Below are 24,810 nucleotides of genomic sequence, written 5' to 3'. Positions count from 1 at the left end.
TGAAAACCTTGACTTTGAAATATGTGTTCTTAGTTTGATTTGGAGAAAAGTAACTGATGCTGCCATCCCTCTGCAGCCTGACCTTCAACTTCAGGATCCAGAAGTACGAAAAAGAGAGAACAAGAAGTAGTCCTGTTATAAAGAGAGGCATTGGAAGGACTGTGGCAATGGGCAGGGAGCCTCTCTTTCTTGTTTGAGTCCTTCCAACGTGAAGATATCACAGTTCCTCTAGTCATAAAGAGTAGCTTCAACGACCCCATCTCCGAAACAGTCCTAACAACCCCCAGCTCTTGGAATTACCTAACAACAAACAGCACTAATTCCCAACACACAGTGATGCTGACTAGCTAATGCTCCCCTTCACTTCTTGTTCCAAATGGTTCCAAGAATTCCCTGGTAGAATGTGGCTGCAGATAAAGAGGGATGGAAAGAGCATGTTTGAGAGCATTTCTGCTTGGGACTGCTGTGATACAGCTTCCCAGGACAAATACAAAAGAGGATGATGCACGTGGTACAATCTTTGGGGAAAATAAACTCCAATTTTACCAAGCACATTTCTCCTGTGAGACACAACCCTGAGTCAAGCCCTGAAAAAACTACTTGAAGTCCAAGTAAGTCTGCTGCCAGACAGCCTGCCGCAGGGTCACACCTCCCCATGGTGTTTTGTAGAACTGACAGAGGATCAGGTGACAGGCCTGGTTGGAGAATTAGAAGACACAGATGTAGGTGTCTTTTGGGGTTTCTGTGTTTAGCCACCTGGCCTACGAAGTCATTGTTGGGAACCTGGAAATGAGAGTGAGGTGTTTTCTGGGTATCTACCAAGTGGAAGGAATTCTCTTACATGTGACATAATTTAGCTCACCCCACAATCCTAGGAAGGAAGAATTACCTCCCTTATTTTACATATGACAAACAATAAGGTCAGGGGGTCAAGTGACTGCCCCAAACCTCGAGGGACTAAAAAGACATAGAGGGAATTCCAACAGCAATCTTTTGAATTTTAATGTTAGGGTCCCTTCCTATGGCAGGGTTCCATGGGGTAGCATGGATGAAAAAAAGGTGGAACCCCCAGCTTCCAGATGCAGTAGTGAAGGAGAACTCAAAGTGCGATTACTCGTACTTTTAACAAGAGCAAACCGCACTTACTGCACTTATCACGGGGTGCAGCAAGCAGGGAGAGCTAGCAGACTTGACTGCCCATCACCACTGGTGCCAATCCTGATACTGTGAAGTGACGCCATGTGCTGGGTGCTGTGTGAAACGACTGATGCAGGCATCTCTGAGGGAGTCACACTGAGGTAGCATCTTATTGGAGGAATGTATGCACACAGACGGGGTCAGGCACACCAGGCAGGATGGACCTGTCCAGTCAGGGATTGCCACTGGAGTCCGATAAGATGCTGCATAGGAGAGAACTGAAACCTCACGCAGCGGGGTGCATGCCCATGATGGGATGACTGTGATCCCCAGGGAACACGTCCAGCAGGCGAGCCCACACAACAGGCTGCAGGCCTGAAGTGCTGAAAATCTAGAACGCTATTCCAGAAAGATCCATGAACTAAACCTGGTCTCCAATCTCAGCCCTAGGAGTTAAATCAGCTCTGCAGTCTCTGGGGGGAAACTCATCGTAAGTTTCACTTTTTCCCAGTTAAGAAGGGAATACAGATATCTTCCTCGCTTTACACCCAGAGACTGGCCCCTGAGCCCTGCACTTTCAGGTCCTCTGAGCATCCCGTCCTCTGGATTCCACCAAAGAGGGCACGGATAGGACGTCAGAGCGGGGGAAGGAGAGAGGTCCGGGTGTTTCTTTTTGCTTCCTTCCCATCCCTGTTCTACAGTCTCCAGCAGTAGCTATATTTGTGTTTGGCAAGGGGACTTCCTCCTCAACCCCACCTATCTGGGTTCCAGTTAATACATCTCTCCTTGGGGTGGGAACAGCTTCTTACTGTTTCTAGTTTCTGGTGCCTCACCAGCCCATTTGCTACCTTAACCACCCTGCATGAGTTGCTCCTTCATTAAAGTATCCTCATCTGACCTAGCTGGGGTGACTGTTTCCTATAGGACCTTGACTAATACATTCACTTCAGGCTCTGCAATCAGTCTTCTAGGCACTGTCTTTATGAGACACCATTTTGCCCAATACCTCTGAGAGGTGAGTACTTTGTAAGTTAATGATGGGGGGCTACCGTGTAGTAGCTTACAGGTAGGGGTTTAAAAATCTAGCTGGGCAACCAAGATACATTTCAGTGCAGATACAAAACAGAATAGAAGGAAGCACTTAACAATATCCTATCAAACACGAGACATCTGGAGATCTGGGTATGAATTCTGGGCTTATTCCAGATTAAAATGAAGGCTCTGGGGCAAATCCTATAACTTCCGTGAGCCTCAGATTTCTTACTTACAAACAAGGAGGCTAATAGCTACCTCACAAGATCAAAAGGGATAATATATATAAAAGTGTTCTGTTGACTAAATTAAAATAAAATGACAATGAAGCTTCGCTGGTAGACAGGCAATGGCTCACGCAAACTCACATTATGAATCCCCTCTTAAATCTCTATAATCCAAGAGAAAAACTTCTACAACAGGCACCAGCGTCAGAGAGTCTAGCAAACAGAATTTTTTTTTTTTAAATTTCTCATATGGCCTGACATGAACAAGTGGGCCTTTTTTCAAGGCTAACAGACATTATTTACTTCTTTGTCTTTCTTTCCTGGGCCGGTAGCCAAATGGAGAATCGATCATTTATGTTTCTGTGCTTCCTAAAGGAACACCACTGGGAGCGGAAATGTCAACATTCTTCTCTGCAACTTGCAAATAATGAAAGACAGTTGTCTGGAAACCAAGAACTCTCCTCAAGTTCAGAGCATCTGGCAGGAGTGTGTTATGGTCAGACCAAGCCTCAGGGGTTTGGGGACCACTTGGTTACAAGGGGTGACAGGTGGGACACTTTACTGCAGGTAACCAAGACACACACACACACACACACACACACACACACACACACGAGCTTAGCAGTCATAACCAGGCTGGTCCAGCTAGCCTGTGTGAATGTTAATCTTTAGGGAGAACTTCAGGGCACAGAAGCCAACTCCTGCCTCACACCCGCTGAGACCTCTATGCTTCTGTGGAGGCAGATGGCCAGTGAGGTGGTCTATGACTCACGCCTGCTGAATGCTATCTATCAGGATGCTGAGTGAGGATGCCTCAGCCTCTTTCTTGTCCTCAGCAGACTTGTAGCTCTGGGTGAGAACCAGTCCCTGGAGATTTTCTTGATGTCTTTTAATTCATATTTGTCAAAAGCACATCTTCACCTGCCTGGCCTCATACTCAGTAAGGACCAACTTCACCAAGAATTAAGGTCCTGGCCTTTATCCCCATCCTTGATTAGAGTCTCAGTGGGGAAGCAGGCTTGGCACAGTCTCCTCTGGGTTCTCGCTCTAAAATCCACCTGCCGGTAGAGAGGGTGAGTTCTGAGGTGATCTCACACCTGGGTCACAGTGCTGCTCTAGGGCAGTGGGGGGTGAACAGGGAGGTCTGTAGTTAGCCAACTGTCCCACAGACCCACTGACCAGCCTGTCTTCTTCAAAGATGCCTTGTGGCTGTGTAGCTGTATCATGTCTTCCAGACCAACATTTATCAGTCATAAAGCTGAAATTTAGAGTTCTTCCTGTTGGACTCCTTTGTCTACTTATCACCCAGATTTGAATTTGGCAGAAGAAGGGGGCTCATTATTAGACTGTCCTAAAATCTCATAACATCGTTTAATTATTCTTTTCATAAAAAGATACATTAACCTCTTCCAAGGAGGCAATCTGTGAACTCGTGATTTTAACATCTTTTATACATTTTCTGGTATGCCTTCTGGTAGATTTATAAATATTAAAATAAAATTTGCTTTGTAACAGCTTAAAAAAATAAAAAGAAAGTAATGGATACAGTTTAGAAAATTAAGAGTTTTTAAAAAGAATGATTCCTATAGCTAGACTACAAGGAGTCTTAGAATCTGATACACATGTTAAAATAAACCATTGAGAAAATGTGTACAATATAAACAAAAATAATAACTGTGCCTTATTAAACATTTATCAAAGAAAAGGCAAAGAGTTCATTTTATAGACACTGTTCCATATAATATTACTAGGCACTTGGCCAGCCTTTTTTTCCTTCCCTTTTTCTTACATTAAAAAAATTATATTGACCAAGTTGTATCCTCAGGGACTACTTGAAAATATGAAAAAAATGTATATGATGTATATTATTAGGTATGGAAGAAAACAAGATATGAAACTATAAATGGTCATTCAAATTACACTACATATATGCATATGATTCACATATATATACACAAATGTATATAAAAATACAAAGACTGTTAATAACACAAAAATGTTGATATTGATTTTCTTTGTGTAGTGCGATTATAAGTTAATTTTCCTTCTTACACTTTTCTGTATTTTCAAACTTTTTACACAGCATTTTTTTTGAATTCTATAATCAAAAAAGGAATTAAATTATAGATCTTAAGTGTATATGATACTCATAGATTTCTTGTTAAATAATTTTTCTAATATTTTATATTACTTTTCTTTAAAAAAGAAGCACAGACTACATGGAGACTGGAATCTGGGAACAGACAATATATGATTTTGTATGGTTTTAAAGGCTACTTAATAATATAATTTTCTTATTTTGTATATTAAAATTTTTCCCAATTTCTTAGATTTCTCAAGGAAAGGCTTCTATAAAGCATTTAAAATCAGAAATCTCTTTGTATTATCTTCAAATACCAATATCTAATTACACATCACTTAAAAAAATATTTTCCCTTTATTATAAGGTATGTGGGGAATATTAATAAAAATTACAAGGAGACCCACCTCCCAGAATAATGGAAATAAAAGCAAAAATAAACAAATGGGACCTAATTAAACTTAAAAGCTTTTGCACAATGAAGTAAACTATAAGCAAGGTGAAAATACAGCCTTCAGAATGCGAGAAAATAATAGAAAATGAAGCAACTGACAAAGAATTAATCTCAAAAATACACAAGCAGCTCAATACCAGAAAAATAAATGACCCAAGAAAAAAATGGGCCAAAGAACTAAATAGACATTTCTCCAAAGAAGACATACAGATGGCTAACAAACACATGAAAAGATGCTCAACATCACTCATTATCAGAGAAATGCAAATCAAAACCACAATGAGGTACCATTTCATACCAGACAGAATGGCTGCTATCAAAAAGTCTACAAACAATAAATGCTGGAGAGGGTGTGGAGAAAAGGGAACCCTCTTACACTGTTGGTGGGAATGCAAACTAGTACAGCCACTATGGAGAACAGTGTGGAGATTCCTTAAAAAACTGGAAATAGAACTGCCTTATGACCTAGCAATCCCACTGCTGGGCATACACACTGAGGAAACCAGAAGGGAAAGAGACACGTGTACCCCAATGTTCATCACAGCACTGTTTATAATAGCCAGGACATGGAAGCAACCTAGATGTCTATCTGCAGACGAATGGATAAGAAAGCTATGGTACATATACACAATGGAATATTACTCAGCTTTTGAAAAGAACGCATTTGAATCAGTTCTAATGAGGTAGATGAAACCGGAAGATGTTATAGAGAGTGAAGTCAGAAAGAAAAACACCAATATAATATATTAATGCATATATATGGAATGTAGAAAGATGGTAACGATAACCCTATATGCGAGACAGCAAAGGAGACACAGATGTAAAGAACAGACTTTTGGACTCTGTGGGAGAAGGCGAGGGTGGGATGATTTGAGAGAATAGCATTGAAACATGTATATTATCATATATGAAATAGATCGCCAGTCCAGGTTTGATGCATGAGACAGGGAGCTCAGGGCTGGTGCACTGGGATGACCCTGAGGGATGGGATGGAGAGGGAGGTGGGAGGGGGGTTCAGGATGGGGAACACATGTACACCCGTGGTGGATTCATGTCAATGTATGGCAAAAAGCACTACAATATTGTAAAGTAATTAGCCTCCAATTAAAATAATAAATAAATTTTAAAAAATTACAAGGATGAATAAAATCAGTTTTATTAACATAAAATCTTTCATCTACCATTATATTAACATAAAATCAAATCTACCATTCATCATATGGTAGGATATAGAAAAGTTATTAAAAAATAAAGTAGAAAAATCTATAACATTGAGTGACTGTAGGATTTGATGATTTGGTACTTTTATTTTTGTTGGAACCACACAATGAAGATACAATTGAATTAAATGTGATATGTTTTTATCATATCAATAACTGCAAAACATGGAGTAGCAAAACACATCCACATAGGAGATGCTTAATAAATATTTGCTAAATGAGTGACATATCCTCCCAATATATAAATGCAGTGAGTCACCAGGATACTAAGTAGTATAGCAGTATGTGAAGAAATAAAAATAGGTTTACCAGAGTGATTGTAATCATTTTTCCCTCTTGGTCATATCAAATGTGCACTGTTTAAAGCAAAATGTTGGCACGGTACCTTGAGCTTCATCATCGAGTCTTGGCATAACTTGTCTCCCCGAGCTGCGGAAACCTCATCAATTCCAATCAGTTTGGCCTTGTACCGGACCCCTTCACCTTTAAACCTCTTTATCAAAGTGGCTTCACTGCGATCCTGACCTAAAAAGAAAGAAAGGCAGGATTTGGATATGTAGGTGTTCAGGACCCATTGACTTTAAATATCCACAGTACCAAGACTGGTTCTCCGGTTTACCTAAGTTCAAGGAAAGTCAAATCATTGGATCACGTACAAAAGAATGATGACACCCTTGGATGCAAATTCTGGCTCTATCCTTCCAAATCCTAAAGAAGATTACATAATTTTCTCTAAAATTGTGTTTTCTCAGGCAGAAACAAAGAAAAAAATGAAAAAGTAACCAACCACAAAGTGGCATTAAGATTAAAAAGAGCCAGATAACACATATAAAATACCCAATATGGAGTCTGATGCACACTAGATTGTCAACAAATGATCATTACCCACTACAAGTTTATGTCTGACACCCTTGTTAGAAAAGTATTAGCCCTGAGTCTCTCTGGTATTTCCAGCATTTAAAATGACTTTGGCCAGGGTCCAAGACCCTCCTTACACCCAATTCTATGGGCCGTTTTATAACGAGGCTCCAGAGTAATTGTTTTGTATCAAGTAATGACCCAGGGTCAATTATCAAAGAATGGTTTTACAATATCTCTTCTGTTAACTCATGTGTGCACAGAAATAAGCTTCCACACTCCTTGGTACGGTGCCCCCATAACTTGCAGTGGGATTTCCCAGTAATTATTAGCATAATATTTTGCTAAGACATATCAACCAGAAGTTCAAACACATTCACATAAAATAAAGACAGTAAAGTTACTGTGAACAGACCATGTGTTTCTTGTGAGATGTTTCATAAACTTTATTCCCATTCTTCACAACTCAACCATATCCAGCTCCCAGATGAAGGTCACGGAATTAAAATAGCCTGTCCATATTCACACAGTCAGAAGAAACAGAATATATAGGAATTCTAATCTCTAACGTCATCAAATGTCCGTCAGAGGAGTCACAGGTTGGGGCATTGCTCCTGTGGTTCTTTTTCCTTTTCTTTTTTTTTGGGGGGGGGTCACATATGGGATCTTAGTTCCCTGATCAGGGATCAAACCTGCACCCTCTGCACAGAGTCTCAGCCACTGGACCACTAGGGAAGTCCCAATCATGCGGTCCTTAAGCCTGGAATGCCATAGGTTTCTGATATTCATCTCCTGGAACATCATGGACTTCAGCTTCTGATACCTCCTCCATTAGGCCTTCCTTCATCAGTTGGAAATTTAGAGCTAAGGATATCAGAAGTAATTCAGCCCATTTCTCTCTATCTACATGATGCACATATTGAGGCCCTTCCATTAAGTGGGGCTGAGAATTATTTGAGGACATACTTAAAACAGAAAAAAAAAAAAAAACCCACAACAGTAATAGCTAACCACTGTATGATGCTTTTCTATTGACAGAACACGGCATGCATTTCATTCATTTATTCATTCATCCCTTACTGAGCAGCATCTCTGTGCCAGATGCTATTACTCACTGGCAATAGATGAATGAAACAAAGTCTATGCCCCTAGAGGCTCAAGTTTTTGATGACTGCAAACAAAAATGTGTAGTGTGTTATGCTAGGTATACAAGAAGGCAAAAGCTTTACAGCCAGACATCCTCATGTCAAATCATGGCTCTCACTCGTAAGTCAACTAAGCTGTCTGCTGAGCCTCCATCTCCTAACTATTGAATGAAGATTAAATATTCACTTTCAGAGTTATTATGAACAGTAACTTACATGAGATAGCACATGAATAGCATGGATTCACATGGTAAGTTCTCTATACACGGTAGCTGCCGCCCCTGTTATCAGCTCAGTAAAAGAAGCACCTAGAAGATACCATTCTGAGAGCAGGAAAGCACAGAGAAGGGGTGTCTGCAGAGTTAGTCCTGGACCTGTCATCCCCAAATCCCACTTGATATTTTTTCCACCACACTATTGCTGACTCCTGGTATATTGAAGTCTCTGAATTAATTCCATTAAGCAAATATAACACATGGATGATTTGTCTGAATGTGTAATCAATGTAAAAATTAAGCCTCTGGGATCAGTGAGGGCAGATGTCAGAGACTAAAGCTAAGAACAAAAAGAATAACATTTGCCATGATACACCCTATACTGACATCTAGCTGTGGGCACTGCAGGTCACCTCTCCCTGCATTGTTAAACAATATTTGGTAGGAGTGGCCTATGGTTTGATCTATTTCTTGGGAAGTTTATCTTACTCTTTCTTCAATTCCTGACACTATTTCAATCACTAATGACATCTCTTTGACTATCTGGAACTTCTTCTAAAGTTTAACTATAATGGCAATACCAGGTAGTATTTATCATGTTATGCACTGCATATTATATGCCTCAATTTGTTTAGTCCTTAAAATAATCCTAGAGGTAGGTACTGTTATTCAGATCTTACAGACGAGGATCTAAATTGAAGGTCTGAGAGGCCAAGCAACTTGTACAAACTCACTGAGTGGGACCTGAACCCAGATCTGTCTGATGCCAAAGACCATACTTGCGGTTTGCTTATGTTCTATGTCTTCAAGCTTGTCCTCTTAATTATAATGATTAACTGTTCCTCATCTATCTGACTTCCCTATAAAAGTGTCAGTCACTCAGTCATGTCCAACTCTTTGTGACCCTATGGACTATAGCCTGCTAGGCTCCTCTGTCCATGGAATTCTCCAGGCAAGAATACTAGAGTGCATAACCATTCCCTTCTCCAGGGGATCTTCCCAAACCAGGGATCAAACCTGGGTCTCCCACATTGCAGGCAGATTCTTTACCATCTGAGTCACCATGGGAAGCCCTTGAGATGATACTTATACAAAAACTCACCTCGCCCAAATCTGTTGATCTTTAATATACTGGCAGCATTAAAACACCATTGGAAAGATGGCTTGAAAATGGAACACACATATTCCAGACTCCAGGTCATGTCCCAAAAATGTCCATAAGTCAGATACAAAGACAGCCTTAAGAAACATTTGTCAGGGCACAGAGCTCTGCTGAGGAGCACACTTTGTAAGAGGAGGCAGAGCGAGATCAGGTGAATGAGGGCAGAGATTAATAAGAAAATATTAGGCCATTTAGAGGAAAGTAGAGAGTCCAATTTAGATTAGGACCCAGGGCCAAGCTAATTTGTATGAAGGGCACTTATGCAGTAGATAATCCAGTTTCTCATTAAATGCTCCACCATTAAAAGGGTAATTTTTCATGAGCACATCTTGAGCGAGGTCTCAGATATATAAGTTAAGAAATAAATAACAGATACCAGAGCCATAAGGCTATTCCTTAGGAGGCACATGACTTGAGGGTGTTGAAGGGAGGGTCAATCTTCATGCATCCGAAGTCATCATGAATTCCCAGCCTAGTCGGCTGAAAGTACCACTGACCCTCTGTTTTCGGATGGGCAAGAGAAAGGCCATGTGTTTAAGGAAAATCATCTATCATCAAGCATTTATGATATCGGTCACTGAGCCAGAAGTTTTACATGCATTTTTTTATTTAATCTTCATACCTGCTTTTTGAGTTTGTCTTTGTCATGAGCCCTATTTTATAGAAGATGACACCAATGCCCATAGCCAAGGGCATTGCCAGAATTTTTTTAGGTAACAGCTTTGTTGAGATTTAATTCCTATACCATTCAATTCGCCATTTTAAAGTATACAGTTCAGTGGTTTTAGTACATTCATAGTTATACAACCACCACTGGTAGCTAATTTCATAACATTTTCATCAACCCAGAAGGAAACCTTGTCCTTGTTAGCAGTTATTCCCTATCTTCCCCAAACCCATCAGCCCTAGGCAACCACTAATCTACTTTCTGTCTCTATGGACTTGCTTGTTCTGGAGGCAATTACATTTCACACAAATGGGATCATGTAATATGAGGTCTTTTGTGACTGGCTTCCTTCACTTAGCATCACATTTTCAAGATCATTCAATGTAATAGCATTTATCATTATTTTGTCTTTTTCTTTCTGAATAATATTCCACTATAAGGATATACCACAACAGTTGCTGGACATTTAGCTTCTATTTCTTTGGTATTATGAAGAATACTCAGATGAATTATTTTTGTACCAGTTTTTATATAGTCGTATTTTTCAATTCTCTTAGGATTATACCTAGGAGAGAAATTGCTGGGTCATACAGTAACTCTGTTAAACTTTTTGAAGAATTATCAAACTGTTTTTCCAAAGTGGTTCTACCAGTTTAAAATCTCACAAAGTATGAGGGTTCCAACTTCTCCACCAGCTGTTCTTGCCAACATCTCTTATCGTCACTGCTTTTTAGTCATCCCAGCAGGGGTTTAATGATATCTCACCATGGTTGTGTTTTGCACTGTCTGCAGGATTAGTGATGTTGAGCATCTTTCACGTGTTCATTGCCCATTTGCCTATCCACTTTGGTGAAATGACTATTCAAACGTGATACGCTGAATTTGACCCTAGGTCTTAGGCAAAATGCCATACTTTTTTAACCATTAGGCTATGGGGCCTCCTGTGACCCATCATAGCACTAACTACTTCTCACTTTGTGCCACAGTTACTTGAGTAGATGTCATATTGGAGCCTGTTGTAAATTGCAAGATAGCTTACCGCTAAGACAAGCACAAGTACATACACCTTGCCTGATATTCTCATATCTTGTCCAAATTAATCTTCTAAGGTTACTGGAAGGACGTGCCATCATCATTCAAGAGGAAGAAACTAAATCCAGAAAGGTAACTAAAGTCATTTCAGTTAGGGCTCAGAACAGAGCCTCATCCTGTGTACTCTGAGGCCTGAGCTCCTCCACGGGGAGCCCTGAGCTCTGGATTCAGATGACCCGAGTTCAAGTCCCAGCTCTCCGTCCCCTGCCGTAACTGCGTTGCCTCAGGTAAGTTCCTTTACAATGTCTTCCACAGCATCTTTCTCTGTTCAGTGTAGAAAAGAACAGTTGCTCCCATATAGGGTCACTGTGTAGGTCAACGAAATGCCACACAGACAGTATGTAGGAGCGTGAGGGGCAAACAGTAAGAGGTAATCAACGTTGGCTGCTGCTATCTAGGTGCCCATATTTCCAGTGTGTCTGGGACAGTCCCTGTTTATACCTTATGTCCTGACACTGTTATATAGCACCCCTCATTATCCTCAGAAGTGTCCCAGTTTGGATGATGAATTGTGTGGTCACCCTGATTATGTTATCACCATCTGTACACTGTACTGCCTCGGCATGCTCTCTGTGCAGGGCACTGTGCAGGTTCCTGTGGCACCTAGGGGAGTGAGGAGGGTCTCTTCTCCGGTCTAGGAGCCACATTTCAGAAAGAGACACAGATCACTTTACAAAATGTTGAGATGATCAGGACTGTGAATGTCATATGGAGCTGAAGGGAGGAGAAAATGTTTCTGCTTGATGGGGAGGGGATGAGCAACTGCTGCAGAGGTGAGATGACGTTTGAGGAAGGATGGTAAGAAGCAGAGATTCAACAAATAGAAAAGTAAGGAAGAACTTTTCTAGAGGAATTAAGATTATGGTAATATTCAAAGACAGGGAGTAGTCATGTTAGACTGTTTCTCAACTCTGCTGCTGCTGCTGCTGCTGCTGCTGCTAAGTCACTTCAGTCGTGTCTGACTCTGTGCCACCCCATAGACGGCAGCCCCCCAGGCTCCCCTGTCCCTGGGATTCTCCAGGCAAGAACACTGGAGTGGGTTGCCATTTCTTCTCCAATGCATGAAAGTGAAAAGTGAAAGTGAAGTCGCTCAGTCGTGCCTGACTCTTAGCGACCCCATGGACTGCAGCCCACCAGGCTCCTCTGTCCATGGGATTTTCCAGGCAAGAGTACTAGAGTGGGTTGCCATTGCCTTCTCCAACCCTAGCTATGTTTTATTTGTTTGCTTGGATTTGTTTCTTTTATTTAAACTTTTATTTTATATTGGAATATAGTTTATTAATAATACTGTGATACTATCAAATGTACAGCAAAGCAATTCAGTTATACATATACATGTATCTATTCTTTTTCAAATTCTTTTCCCATTTAGGTTGTTAAAAAAAAAAGTTGAGCAGTGTTTCCTGTAGGTCCTTTGGCTATCCATTTTAAATACAGCAGTATTTAAAAGTCAATCCCAAACTGCCTATTCCTTCCTCCCACCTCTCCTTTCTGGTAAGCATAAGTTCGTTCAATGGTTTCTGGTTGGTAAAAAGTTCATTTGTATCATTTCTTTTTAGATTCTGCATATAAGTGATATCATATGATACTTCTCTTCCTCTGACCAACTTAATTCCCTCAGTATTATAATCTCTAGGTCCATTCATGTTCCTGCAAATGGCATTATTTCATGTTTAATGGCTGAGTAATATTCCATTGTATATGTGCACATCTTTTAGCCATGTTTTAGAATTATCTTGGCAACTTTTTCAAATACTACTCCATAGATTTTTAGTATATTTATCTGGGGTGAGCCTGAACCAATCAACACGCTTGCAAAGTACTGTGTTTAAGCACACAGCTCAAGTGATGCTAACAAAGGCTGGAGGGGCTTAATCAAGAAGAGTTTTCGAAGTTAAGCTCAAGCTTTTGGGCTTCTTCTTTAGCCCACAGGAGCTATTAATGCTATGGTCTGTTATGCGGATTAGATTAAAACAGTAACAATAGTGTAGCAACATTTGGAGAAGTATAAAAGTCTCATTGATTCTTTATTGGTTGATAGATCATCCACATTAAAAATATATATGTGTATATATATAGATGTGTGTGTGTGTGTGTGTTTATATATAGTGAGTGCTCACTATAAGTTCTAAGGTGCTAGAGATACAGTAGTGAACAAAATATAGAAATATCCCTGTACTTATGGAGCTTACATTCTGGTGGAAAAATCAATAGATTATTCCAGTCATTTTCTAAGTATAGTTTAATTAAGAACTGCCCATTTCAAACATACATACACCCCACATACACACAAAAAAATAGGGATTCCTAAATCTCACCCATTCAGATACTGAACCTAATGGGAGAGACCCAATAGATTGAGTTGATTCAGACACTAGTAATCCTGGAAATTCACCAGGAACAGAAAGGGGTCAAACAGCAACCTTCTTATATAGAAAATTTCCTAAGAGGTGCTATTTCTCAAACTGGGCCCTCAGAATGAGAATTTCAAAACAGAGTTCTGCCATTTAGAACTAATACTTAGAGACTCTAACCATGGCCAGAATTGTATGGTTGCACTTTGTAGAGCTCAGTTTACTGTTTCACATTAAATGTGATGCTGTCCACATATTTTGAATCCAGAGCCAGAAATTCAGAGAGGTCACGTTGCTTAAATTGATTCATCTAGGTAAGTTTCATGCATTGGAGAAGCAAACGGCAACCCACTCCAGTGTTCTTGCCTGGAGAATCCCAGGAATGGCGGAGCCTCATGGGCTGCCGTCTATGGGGTCGCACAGAGTCGGACACGACTGAAGCGACTTAGCAGCAGCAGCAGCAGGTAAGTTCTACAGTGAAGATTTAAACTCAGGTCTGCCACAGAAGCAGGGTCTCCGGGGATTTTTTTAGTTTTTAAAATCACATCTCTATCTGTAAAATATTTTTGAGCATACAACTTTAAGATAGGTAAATATCAGTGTAAATAAAATGAACGTCCTTAACATATCTTACAAAGCCCTGACAAATCTGGTCCCTGTTGAATGCATGGCCTCATTTTTGGACCACCCTCCCCTCTATTTCTCACATTCTCGCCACAATGGCCTTCATCCTGTCTCTCCAAAAAGCCATATTCTGAGCAAATGTATGCTGGGCTCTGCATTTTTGCACCTGCTGTTCTTCAGACCTTGAAGCCACCACACGCCCATCCTCATCCTGCCTCATCCCCCTAGCCCCTCCCCACTTCCCTTTGACACCTGAAGCCTCAGCACAATGCCACATGCCCAGGATTCTCTATCCCCGAGGTCTATCTGGGAGGTCCCCTTTGAGATGTGACCTAATCCTGATAAGTCCCCTGCCTTCTGGCAACAAATTAATCTCATCTGTAATCATCTGTTTAAATTCCTCCTCTTCATCCCTCTGGAAGGTCCAGAAAGCCCAGGACTATGTTAGATTTGTTAGCCAAGGTATCCCTGGAAACTGGCGTTTTCCTAACAAACAGACACATTTTCACTCAATTCCCTCACAGCATCTGTCACAGCACGGTGGCACCTCAATGACTTTGTCTCCAAGCCTGTTTCCTTCTCTGCACTTTCGATCCCTGAGGATGGGGCTATGTTCTCTGAACGTAGCATGGTGCCTGGCAGAGAATGGACCCACAGTTCGCAGCTCTACTGAATAATTGAATACACGAATACAGTTATTTATTTATTCAAAAGAGGCCACTGACTCCCAGAGTCTGGATCACTCTGGGGAAGTGTACAGGGTCACTATAAACCCCTTCCAAACAGACTTTATCTCAAATCCATTGCATGAGCGTGGATCACTAAATCTTCAAGGAATAAAATTCCTAATGGGAGGAAGCAAATGTCACACCTGCAGTTAAGCTCACTGTTGCCTTCACTTCATGCCAATAGGGGAAGAGCATTTCTCAATCTCATCACAACCTGCTTACCTCATAACCGGGAAATGACTCTCTGAGTTTAGATGGAGAAAGTGCCGAGGACACCCAGGAAGCTCCCTGTTTTGAGCAGGCCTCAAGGATGCTGTCAGGAAGAAGACCACGTCCCTGTGTTGGAGCAGAAGGCACTCCCAGCGTGGAAGTCCCACACTGGGAGTGACCTTGTAGAAACATCAATAAAAACAAGCCCCTTGGCCAGAAGCCTAGATCCCAAAGAAGCAGGCAATTAGCATTTCCCATGACACTGAGGCAGAGAGCCCACAGAATTCACTAGAGTCATAATCCGTCTCCCACGCCAGGCTGTTCACTCAGGACGGCTAATGGCCAAATAAACGAGATTTCACACCCAGGACTGTTCTCTCTTTACCTCCCCCACACATCCTAGATGATAATGATCATGGCCACAGAAACCCACGCAAGAGCCAAGATTGTTTTTTCTACTGTGGGCAGTCTGGCTGTGAATTCTTCTAACTTTTGACAGTTACCGTATTTCTCTGTCTAGCAGAGGTCAACATCAACATATTTCTTATATTAAGCTGAATGTTCAATTCTCTTTTTTAGATACTTAAACACCTAAGGAGGTGTCTTAGTTCAGGCTGCTATAACAAAATACTACATACAGGGTGACTTAAATGGCAGGCATCGATTTCTCCCTGTTCTGATGTCTGTGAAGTCTAAGAGCAAGGTGCTGTCATACTTGACCCTGGGGAAGGTCCCTCTTTTTGGTTGGCAGATGGCTATCCTCTTGCTGTATCCTCACACAGTGGAGAGAAAGAGCAAGTGAGAAAGCTCTGATTCTGTCTTCCTCTTCTTGTAAGGGCACGAATCCCACCAATGGGGCCCCATCCTCTTAACCTAATCAAAACCTAATTATCTCCGAAAGGCCCCACATTCAATGTCATCTCATCAGAGGTTAAGGCTTCAATACATAAACTTTTGGAGGGTGTTGGGGGAGGAGACACAAACATTCATTCTGTAACAAGAGGCTGGAAGGAGGAAGGAAAAGGGAAAAGGTGGATGACATCCGAAAGCAGGTGTGTCTGTTCCATAATCATAAACTATTTAATTGAAAATTGAGAACCACCTTGGAGGCAGACTGCATCCCACTAAGAGATAAGGGAATGGAGGTCATAAGGGAATGGAGGTCAATGGTATTGAATACAAGGCCACACTGCTAGTGAGGGGCATGGTTGCCTAACTCTGGGGTCAGATGGCACTGCAGTAGCTCTGTGCCTACCTGTGTATGTGGGATTCTGGGATAGTCATTTAACTTTTGAGTGTTAGTCTCCACCTGTAGAACGCTATAGTTATTTGTAGTCATCTCTAGGATACTCCTTATTGCCAAATTCAGACTTAAATTGAAGAAAGTAGGGAAAACCACTAGACCATTCACGTATGACCTAAATCAAATCCCTTATGATTATACAGTAGAAGTGAGAAATGGATTCAAGGGATTATATCTGATAGACAGACTGCCTAAAGAACTATGGACAGAGGTTCATGACATTGTACAGGAGTCAGGGATCAAGGCCATCCCCAAGGAAAAGAAATGCAAAAAGGCAAAATGGTTGTCTGGGGAGGCCTTACAAATGACTGTGAAAAGAAGAGAAGTGAAAAGCAAAGGAGAAAAGGAAAGATATACCCATTAGAATGCAGAATTCCAAAGAATACCAAGGAGAGATAAGAAAGCCTTCCTTAGAGATCAATGCAAAGAAATAGAGGAAAACAATACAATGGGAAAGATTAGAGATCTCAAGAAAATTAGAGATACCGAGGGAATATTTCATGCAAAGATGAGCTTGATAAAGAACAGAAATGGTATGGACCTAACAGAAGCGGAAGATATTAAGAAGAGGTGGCAAGAACACAGAAGAACTATACAAAAAAGACCTCCATGACCAAAATAACCACAATGGTATGATCATTCACCTAAAGCCAGACATCCCAGAATGCAAACTCAAGCAGGCCTTAGGAAGCATCACTATGAACAAAGCTAGTGGAGGTGATGCAATTCCAGTTGAGCTACTTCAAAACCTAAAAGATGATGCTGTGAAAGTGCTGAACTCAATATGCCAGCATATTTGGAAAACTCAGCAGTGGTCACAAGACTGGAAAAGGTCGGTTTTCATTCCAATCCCAAAGAAAGGCAATGCCAAAGAATGCTCAAACTACCGCACAATTGCACTCATCTCACATGCTAGTAAAGTAATCCTCAAAATTCTCCAAGCTAGGCTTCAACAGTACATGAAACGTGAACATCCAGATGTTCAAGCTGGATTAGAAAAGGCAGAGGAACCAAAGATCAAATTGCCAACATCCACTGGATCATCGAAAAAGCAAGAGAGTTCCGGAAAAACATCTACTTCTGCTTTATTGACTATGCCAAAGCCTTTGACTGTGTGGATCACAATAAACTGTGGAAAATTCTGAAAGAGATGGGAATACCAGACCACCTGACCTGCCTCTTGAGAAACCTGAATGCAGGTCAGGAAGCAACAGTTAGAACTGGACATGGAACAACAGACTGGTTCCAAATAGGAAAAGGAGTACGTCAAGGCTGTATATTGTCACCCTGCTTATTTAACTTATATGCAGAATACATCATGAGAAACGCTGGGCTGAAGGAAGCACAAGCTGGAATCAAGATTTCTTGGAGAAACATCAATAACCTCAGATATGCAGATGACACCACTCTTGTGGCAGAAAGTGAAGAAGAACTAAAGAGCCTCTTGATGAAAGTAAAAGAAGAGAGTGAAAAAAAAGTTGGCTTAAAGCTCAACATTCAGAAAACTAAGATCATGACATCTGGTCCCATCACTTCATGGCAAATAGATGGGGGAACAGTGAAAACAGTGGCAGACTTTATTTTTGGGGCTCCAAAATCACTGCAGATGGTGACTGCAGCCATGAAATTAAAAGATGCTTGCTCCTTGGAAGAAAAGTTATAACCAACCTAGATAGCATATTCAAAAGCAGAGACATTACTTTGCCAACAAAGGTTCGTCTAGTCAAGGCTATGGTTTTTTCAGTAGTCATGTATGCATATGAGAGCTGGACTAGAAAGAAAGCTGAGTGCCCAAGAATTGATGCTTTTGAACTGTGGTGTTGGAGAAAACTCTTGAGAGTCTCTTGGACTGCAAGGAGATCCAACCAGTCCATCCTAAAGGAAATCAGTCCCGAATATTCATTGGAAGGACTGATGTTGAAACTGAAACTCCAATACTTTGGCCACCTGATGTGAAGAACTGACTCATTTGAAAAGACCCTGATGCTGGGAAAGATTGAAGGTGGGAGGAGAAGGGGACGATAGAGGATGAGATGATTGGATGGCATCACCAACTCAATGAACATAAGTCTGAGTAAACTCTGGGAGTAGGTGATGGACAGGGAGGCTTGGCATGCTGTAGTCCATGGGGTCGCAAGGAGTTGGACACAACTGAGCAACCAAACTTAACTGAACTATGGTAGTTGCTTCCCTGGTGGCTCAGTGGTCAAAAATCTGCCTGCCAATGCAGGAGACAAGGGTTTGATCCCCGGGTCAGGAAGATCCTCTGGAGAAGGAAATGGCAACACACTCCAGTATTCTTGCCTGGAGAATTCAATTCCATGGACAGAAGATCCTGGCAGGTTACAGCCCAAAGGGTTGAAAAGACCTGGACATGACTTAGTGACTAAACAACAATTAGAACATTTAGAAGGATTTGGTGAGATAATACACATTTTGCTCTTAGCACACTCCTAGGCACATGGCAGTCTTTCAATAAATATTTACTGCCTTCCTCCTTCCCAAATAATATATTTCACATTAAGCACCAGTGGCCCAAAGCTACCCATAGCAAAGTCATACCACTTTAGAAGTAATGGTCCCAGCTGTTTGGGATTTTTTTTTTTTTTTTTTTTGGTTTCTCGGGAATAAGGTTGCAATTAGGAACAGGAAGTTCCTTCCTGAAGGCTACAGGGAGACCACCTTATGAATTATTAACACAGTATCCAAACAGAGAAATCCTCCCTCCTTCTGCATATCTCCCTGAATTACTAGGCCATCCATCTTGATGATAAGAAAATTTCAAAGAGTTCCCCACCCCCAGCGTACCAACATCATTCTGTCCATTGCTGAGAAAGCTCTATTGTTTGTTAGGTTGTCCGATTTAAGAACAGATTGTGGGGAGAATCTCAGGGCCCAGGAGCAGAGACAACTTATTTTATTTAGAATTCTATCTTGCAGTTATCCAGGTATTGATTTGCAGTGGACAAAAAATTATGTATGCTGACTGTGTAGGGGAGAATGCTGATTTTTCTGTAATTAACTAGCTGGGCAGTGAGCAGAATAAGGGGAACGACACACTTAAGGGGCTGTTAAAAGGCACTTTTATGAACATGGTTGCTGTCATCATTGCTAAAAGGTAAACTAACTAAAGAAGTAAAATAAATATTCAACCTATAACTCCTACAGGCATTTTCTTTACAAATGCTCCTCTCTGGTATTTTTGGAAACATGGGCATCTGGAGAATGGAGCACTAAGATTTCTACAGATTCTAATGTGAGGGGCTGGCCATCTGCATTTGCAAAGCTTGGCCAATGATTCCTAGGCAGAGTCAGATTAGGAGCCATACAAGAACAAGGCAGGTCCTTTAGTGAAACGTATGTGAGCCAATTCTTACTCTCGGATAATTGGCCCTTCTTTCATTTTCCTGACAAAGGTCTACTAGTGCTTGTTTTATTTCTGCCAGGTGTTCATTTAACAAATCTATTACAAACATTGTATGACATCATTAATAAGCTCAATAACAGGAGAAAACAATCACTGGGCATGCCACTCCAACAGATCCTTAAACCAACAATTTCCTGCCAGCGCTCTTTCAAACCCCGTTTTCAAGTTTCTGTGAAGGGCAACTGCAGAGACCATCGTGCTAAGGCAGTGTGGGGTGTGAATCGTACTCTTTGTGGTGACTCCTGGAGCCGGAGGGCATGTTGTGGCAGGAAGAATCTGGGCCCAGGAGTCCCCCTCACTGGACTGACAGCTTCCACAGTCTCCCGTGGCCATCCACTGTCCTCTCTGTGCATCCCAAGCAACCAGGACAGTCGGGGCACTGAGTGGTACTCAATAAATACTTGCTGAATAAAGATATACTCAGTAAAGGAGCTTGCTCTCACTAATCCAGAGTTTTCAATATTCTCTCCCAAACACACAGACATAGCGTTGTATAACTTCAGAAAGTCAAGTTTAAGTTCTCATGATGCCCAAAGTCTCAGGTGCTGTTAATCAGATTAGTGGCACTGCAAACCCAGCAATGTTTCTCAATCAGAAGTCAGGCATAATGTCAATCATATCTCCATGTAAGAAGAACAGTGAGACGGAAAAAAAATAGAGATCTTCTGGTTTAAGATTATAAATATATCCATAATCCTCCACTGCTGAGTCCTGAAGTCCTCCATGAAGGCGTACCCGCTTGGTAGATTTTGCTAACTTGAGCCTGTTTCAAGGATTAACCATCCTGGCCTCTAATCTGAAGCTTTCTTTGTTCTCACTTGCTTACCAAGAGCCTGAGGATGGCACACACCATTTACTCCTCAGGTCTTTGGATAGCTGGGCTTGTGTCTCTTTCTGAGTGGCCATGGGGTGGAGAGGGTGAAACCAGTGTGTGCTGACACCACGTGTAAGGGAAAGCACCAGGTGTGCAATATCTTATCTCATGCTGATGCCACAGTGCAAGGCATAGAATGTGCTTTAAACAATTTGTATGCTCCCCTCCACTGTTCTTTTACTCCTCACAACAAACAGCCTAGCATGGCATGCATTCTTAGTCCCTTCTTACAGACGAGAAAATAGAGGCTCCAAGAGGTAAAGATTGGCCTAAGACCACAGAGCTTGGAAAAGGCGGAGCCAGGAGTGATGAAAAATCAATGGAGTTGAAGTCAAAATTTTAAGGCAAACAGGTAGAGAGAACAGAGTAGTGGTTGCTAGAGGGGAAGGGGCTAGAGGGAGGGTAAAATGGGTAAATGGAATCAACTATATCGTGATGGATGGAAAGTCTTAGTGGTGAACATGTTGTAGAGAATACAGAAATGGAACTATAAGGTTGAGCACATGAAAAAGTTATATATTGTTACAAACCAATGTTACACCAATAAAAAACTACAAAACAACAACAACAAAACCACAAAAGCAAGAAAGAAACAAAAAGCAAGGGAAGGGCAGTCTAAATCCATAGTCATGGAATTCATTTTTGATTCTGTTATTTGCAAAAGAAAGGGTCCTGTTATGGTTGCAGGGCTGCAGGGATGAAGGCAGGTCAGGATGATGCACATAAGGGTGGGGAGAGGCAGGAGATGAAAGCGAAAGAACGGAGTTCAGGGGGCACTTGATACTCGAAGACTCCTGGCCTGGAGCAAGTCATTTCATCTCTCCACAGAAGACAGTTAACAATGCTTCTCCTGCAGGATTACTGGAAGAACTGTATGCCATTGTATGGGTGAAGCAGCTAACAGAGCCGTACACCTGCTGGCTCCCATCATATATTGATAATATTTTCACTTCCTTTCCTGTGAACTGCAGCCTGCATGTGCTGTCTCCCAAACCCAGTTTCTGGTCTGAAGACTCCTCCCCCAGGTGACATGCTGACCCAGGAAGGCTCTTGGGTAAGCTGCTCTCAGAGAACTGTCCACCACCAAAGAGTCCCTCACCCAAGGACAGGTTCCCCTCATCTCATTCCCTCGCCCCCCTAAAGCTTGCATCCAGTCAATAACTGGCTGATTAGATGGGGTTGAATATGAAGGTCCACAGCCCAACCCTCAACTGGGGACACCGCTGAAGGCAGCTCAAGAGCTCCCTGTGGAATGGTGGGGATCAGCTGAGGCCTTTGTTGCAGCTGCATCAGGGTCAACTCCTCCCTCTGTCCAGCCCTGCCACCCACACTCCTCATCAGCACTGACTCTGAAGGCACCTCCCCAATAAGCTTCCTAAGCAAATCTCCATCTCCACCACTGGTTTCCTGGGAACTTGATGGAAGACAGTACAAAATCAGTGCATTTGAGAGAAAGTGTTCTGATAGATGATACAGAGGGGGTCTTGACATGGAGTGCAAGCCAGCAAGTGTCTGTAATAACCCAAGAGCAACAGGAAGAGGGCTTGGGGTGGGGGTTGGGGGAGCAGCACTGAATGTTCCAATAATGTAACCAGGTTTGATACTCCATGAGGCTAAGCCTAATCAAAAGGGCAAATCCAGAGCTAACACTCACCAAATGCAACTCAAAGGCCCCTGGCAAAGCTGTTGTGGGCAGCTGAGTCTGTAGGAGTCAGCTGGGTGATCACCCATCCAAGGGCATCCTTGCCACCACCAGAACTGGGAGGGCCACTGGGGTTTGCTTTTCTAAAGTTCACAACTTGTCTCCCTTTGGCAAATGTACATGATAGCAGATACTAGGCACCTACAAAGCCCTGAGAGCTGATGACAAGTGAAGGTTATCTTTTTTTTCAACGAAAAATAACAGATACATTTTAAAACTTTTTCTGTTTCCATTCTTTAAAACAAACAAACAAACAAAAAAAAACCTTTTCTTTTCAATTTCAAAATCAAACATGCTCAAATCTTAAAATTTGTAAAGTGCAAGAGAGGAAAAAGAGGGCAAGTTATCCAGAATTCCTTCCAGGGATATCTATGATTGCATTTGAGGATATGCCCTACTAAAATTTCCTAAGTGTACACACACAAATGTACATTTCTCAAAAATGTTTTCATACTGTACATCTGCAGTTTGCTTCTTTCATTTGGCAGGGCAGTACATCTTTTCTTCCATATTGATATTTTTTTGTAACATGATTCTTAGTGGCTGCTGAATATCCCCATCCTATAGACGTGGCGTAATTTATCTAACCAACTCCCTATCATTGGACAGTTAAGATCTTTCCAATTAAAACAGTGCAAAGAGATACAATATTGAGAATTTCTGCAGAAGACAGGAGGAAGATGGATTTTCCCTGTGAGAACGGCTTCATGGAATCTTTCTACATGTATCAGAGATGACGTTTCATTATTTCCCCCTACCCTTCTGCTCCAGAGAAGTGTGGGCTCAAACAGACAAGTGCAAATGTGAAAACAAATGCAAAATTTACCTCTCTCAGAGCTTTTCAGTGGGAGAAACAAGGGTGAAGGAAGGAAGTCTATGATTTGGGTCACACAGGAATCCCTTGTAAGCTCTGAACATGCTGCCCATGGGAAGCCAGACGACTGAGATCAGAGCGAGAACCGGTGGAGTCAGCTTTAGTCAGTAAGCTGAGGTCATAGCGCAGCACAGAACAGTTGAACTCCCAGTTTTAAGTTGTCACCCCCCATGCACAAACACCCAACATTTGAAAGTCTGTTTTTGGACCCAGACACTGGTTAATTAAATCACAAATGAACAAGGGTTTCTATTTTCGTATGCAGCCTACAACTGGCCAAGAACTTTCTTCTGCAGTAGCCACAACTTTCACAGGGTCATCTCCATTAGCAGAAAAAAAAAAGAAAAAGAAGAAGAGGCTTTAATGAGTCTCTCTGCTGCCAGCTTGCCCACAGACTATTTTTTAAGGAGATTATTTTGGTCCTAAAAAGATTCTGGTGGGAGCGAGACTCACGCTTTATCTTCCATCTGCCTTCTAAACAAGAGGGCTGTGTATGCTATCGACTGATTAAATGATTTCTTTAGAGTACAAAGAAGTATTTGTGATGAAGACAACAGAGAGGGCAAATCAATTATTTACTGAGGAGGCTGTGATATAAATTACATTTGATTAAACTCAGAGATAAATCACAGTGATGGAGGGTTTAAGTGGAATGTGCTGGAATAGACAGTGACTAAGTGCCCCCCGACATTGCCAGTAATGAATGCAAGGGCACAGGCCCAGCCCTGACACCCCTGGATTTCTAACACAGGCAGCCTAATATTCATCCATTCACGCCACAAACATGCATTGAATGCCCACCACACAACACTGGCCCAGGTCTCAGGCAACAGTCATGGACAAGAGAGAGAAAGCCCCTGCTCTCCTAGAGCTTCAGACCTGAAGAGGAAAGACAGTGAATAAGCCTATAAATAAGTAATGAACGAGATCATTCCAGAGAGTGATAAGTGTTATGAAGATGATAAAACAGTTTGATAAGATGAAGAGTGACTGGGGCAGGGTGGGGAACAATTAATTTCGACAGGCTGGTCCAGGAAGACATTTCAGGAGAAATGACATTTGAAGCGAGATGTGAACATCAAGAAAAGGGCAGTCATGCCAGGAGGGAATGTGCTTGGCCTGTTTACAAAACAGAAAGGCACTAGTGTGATGGAAGCAGATCCAAGGAGGGGTGGGAGCTGCAGGGAAGAGGGAGGCAGGACTCCTGCAAGTGTCGCTTTAGGAGGTCTGGTGAGGGGTGTGGATTTGTTTCTAAGCCCATCAAAAAGCCATGGCGTTGAGGGGGGAAGGCGTTATGCAGGTACATGATGGCATTTATAACCATTTCTCCAACTGCTCTTTGGTAAAAGGGGGTGAAGTCAAAGCGGGAGGTATGGTAGTGATCCAGGTGAGAGAAGAGATCAGGAACATGGATTAACACACAGA

The 24,810-nt window shown here is 41.8% G+C and overlaps 1 protein-coding gene across 29 annotated transcripts in view; it reads right to left on the bottom strand.

Moving 5' to 3' along the window:
- Nucleotides 1–24,810, bottom strand: part of DAB1 (DAB adaptor protein 1) — a 1,348,091-nt gene that overhangs the window by 152,425 nt on the left and 1,170,856 nt on the right. For 28 of the 29 annotated variants that reach the window (XM_044944948.2, XM_044944944.2, XM_044944967.2 and 25 more), the window contains one exon: nt 6,536–6,675. In XM_044944948.2, coding sequence (XP_044800883.1) covers nt 6,536–6,675 — 140 coding nt within the window. Of the gene's footprint in view, nt 1–6,535; nt 6,676–15,217; nt 15,309–24,810 lie in introns of all 29 variants that reach the window. The other variant, XM_044944970.2, reaches the window with a different exon arrangement.

This window comes from Bubalus bubalis, chromosome 6, assembly GCF_019923935.1.
Source record: "Bubalus bubalis isolate 160015118507 breed Murrah chromosome 6, NDDB_SH_1, whole genome shotgun sequence".
Lineage (NCBI taxonomy): Eukaryota > Metazoa > Chordata > Mammalia > Artiodactyla > Bovidae > Bubalus > Bubalus bubalis.
Note: the sequence above shows the minus strand (reverse complement) of the source record. Positions and strands in the feature narration are given on the sequence as shown.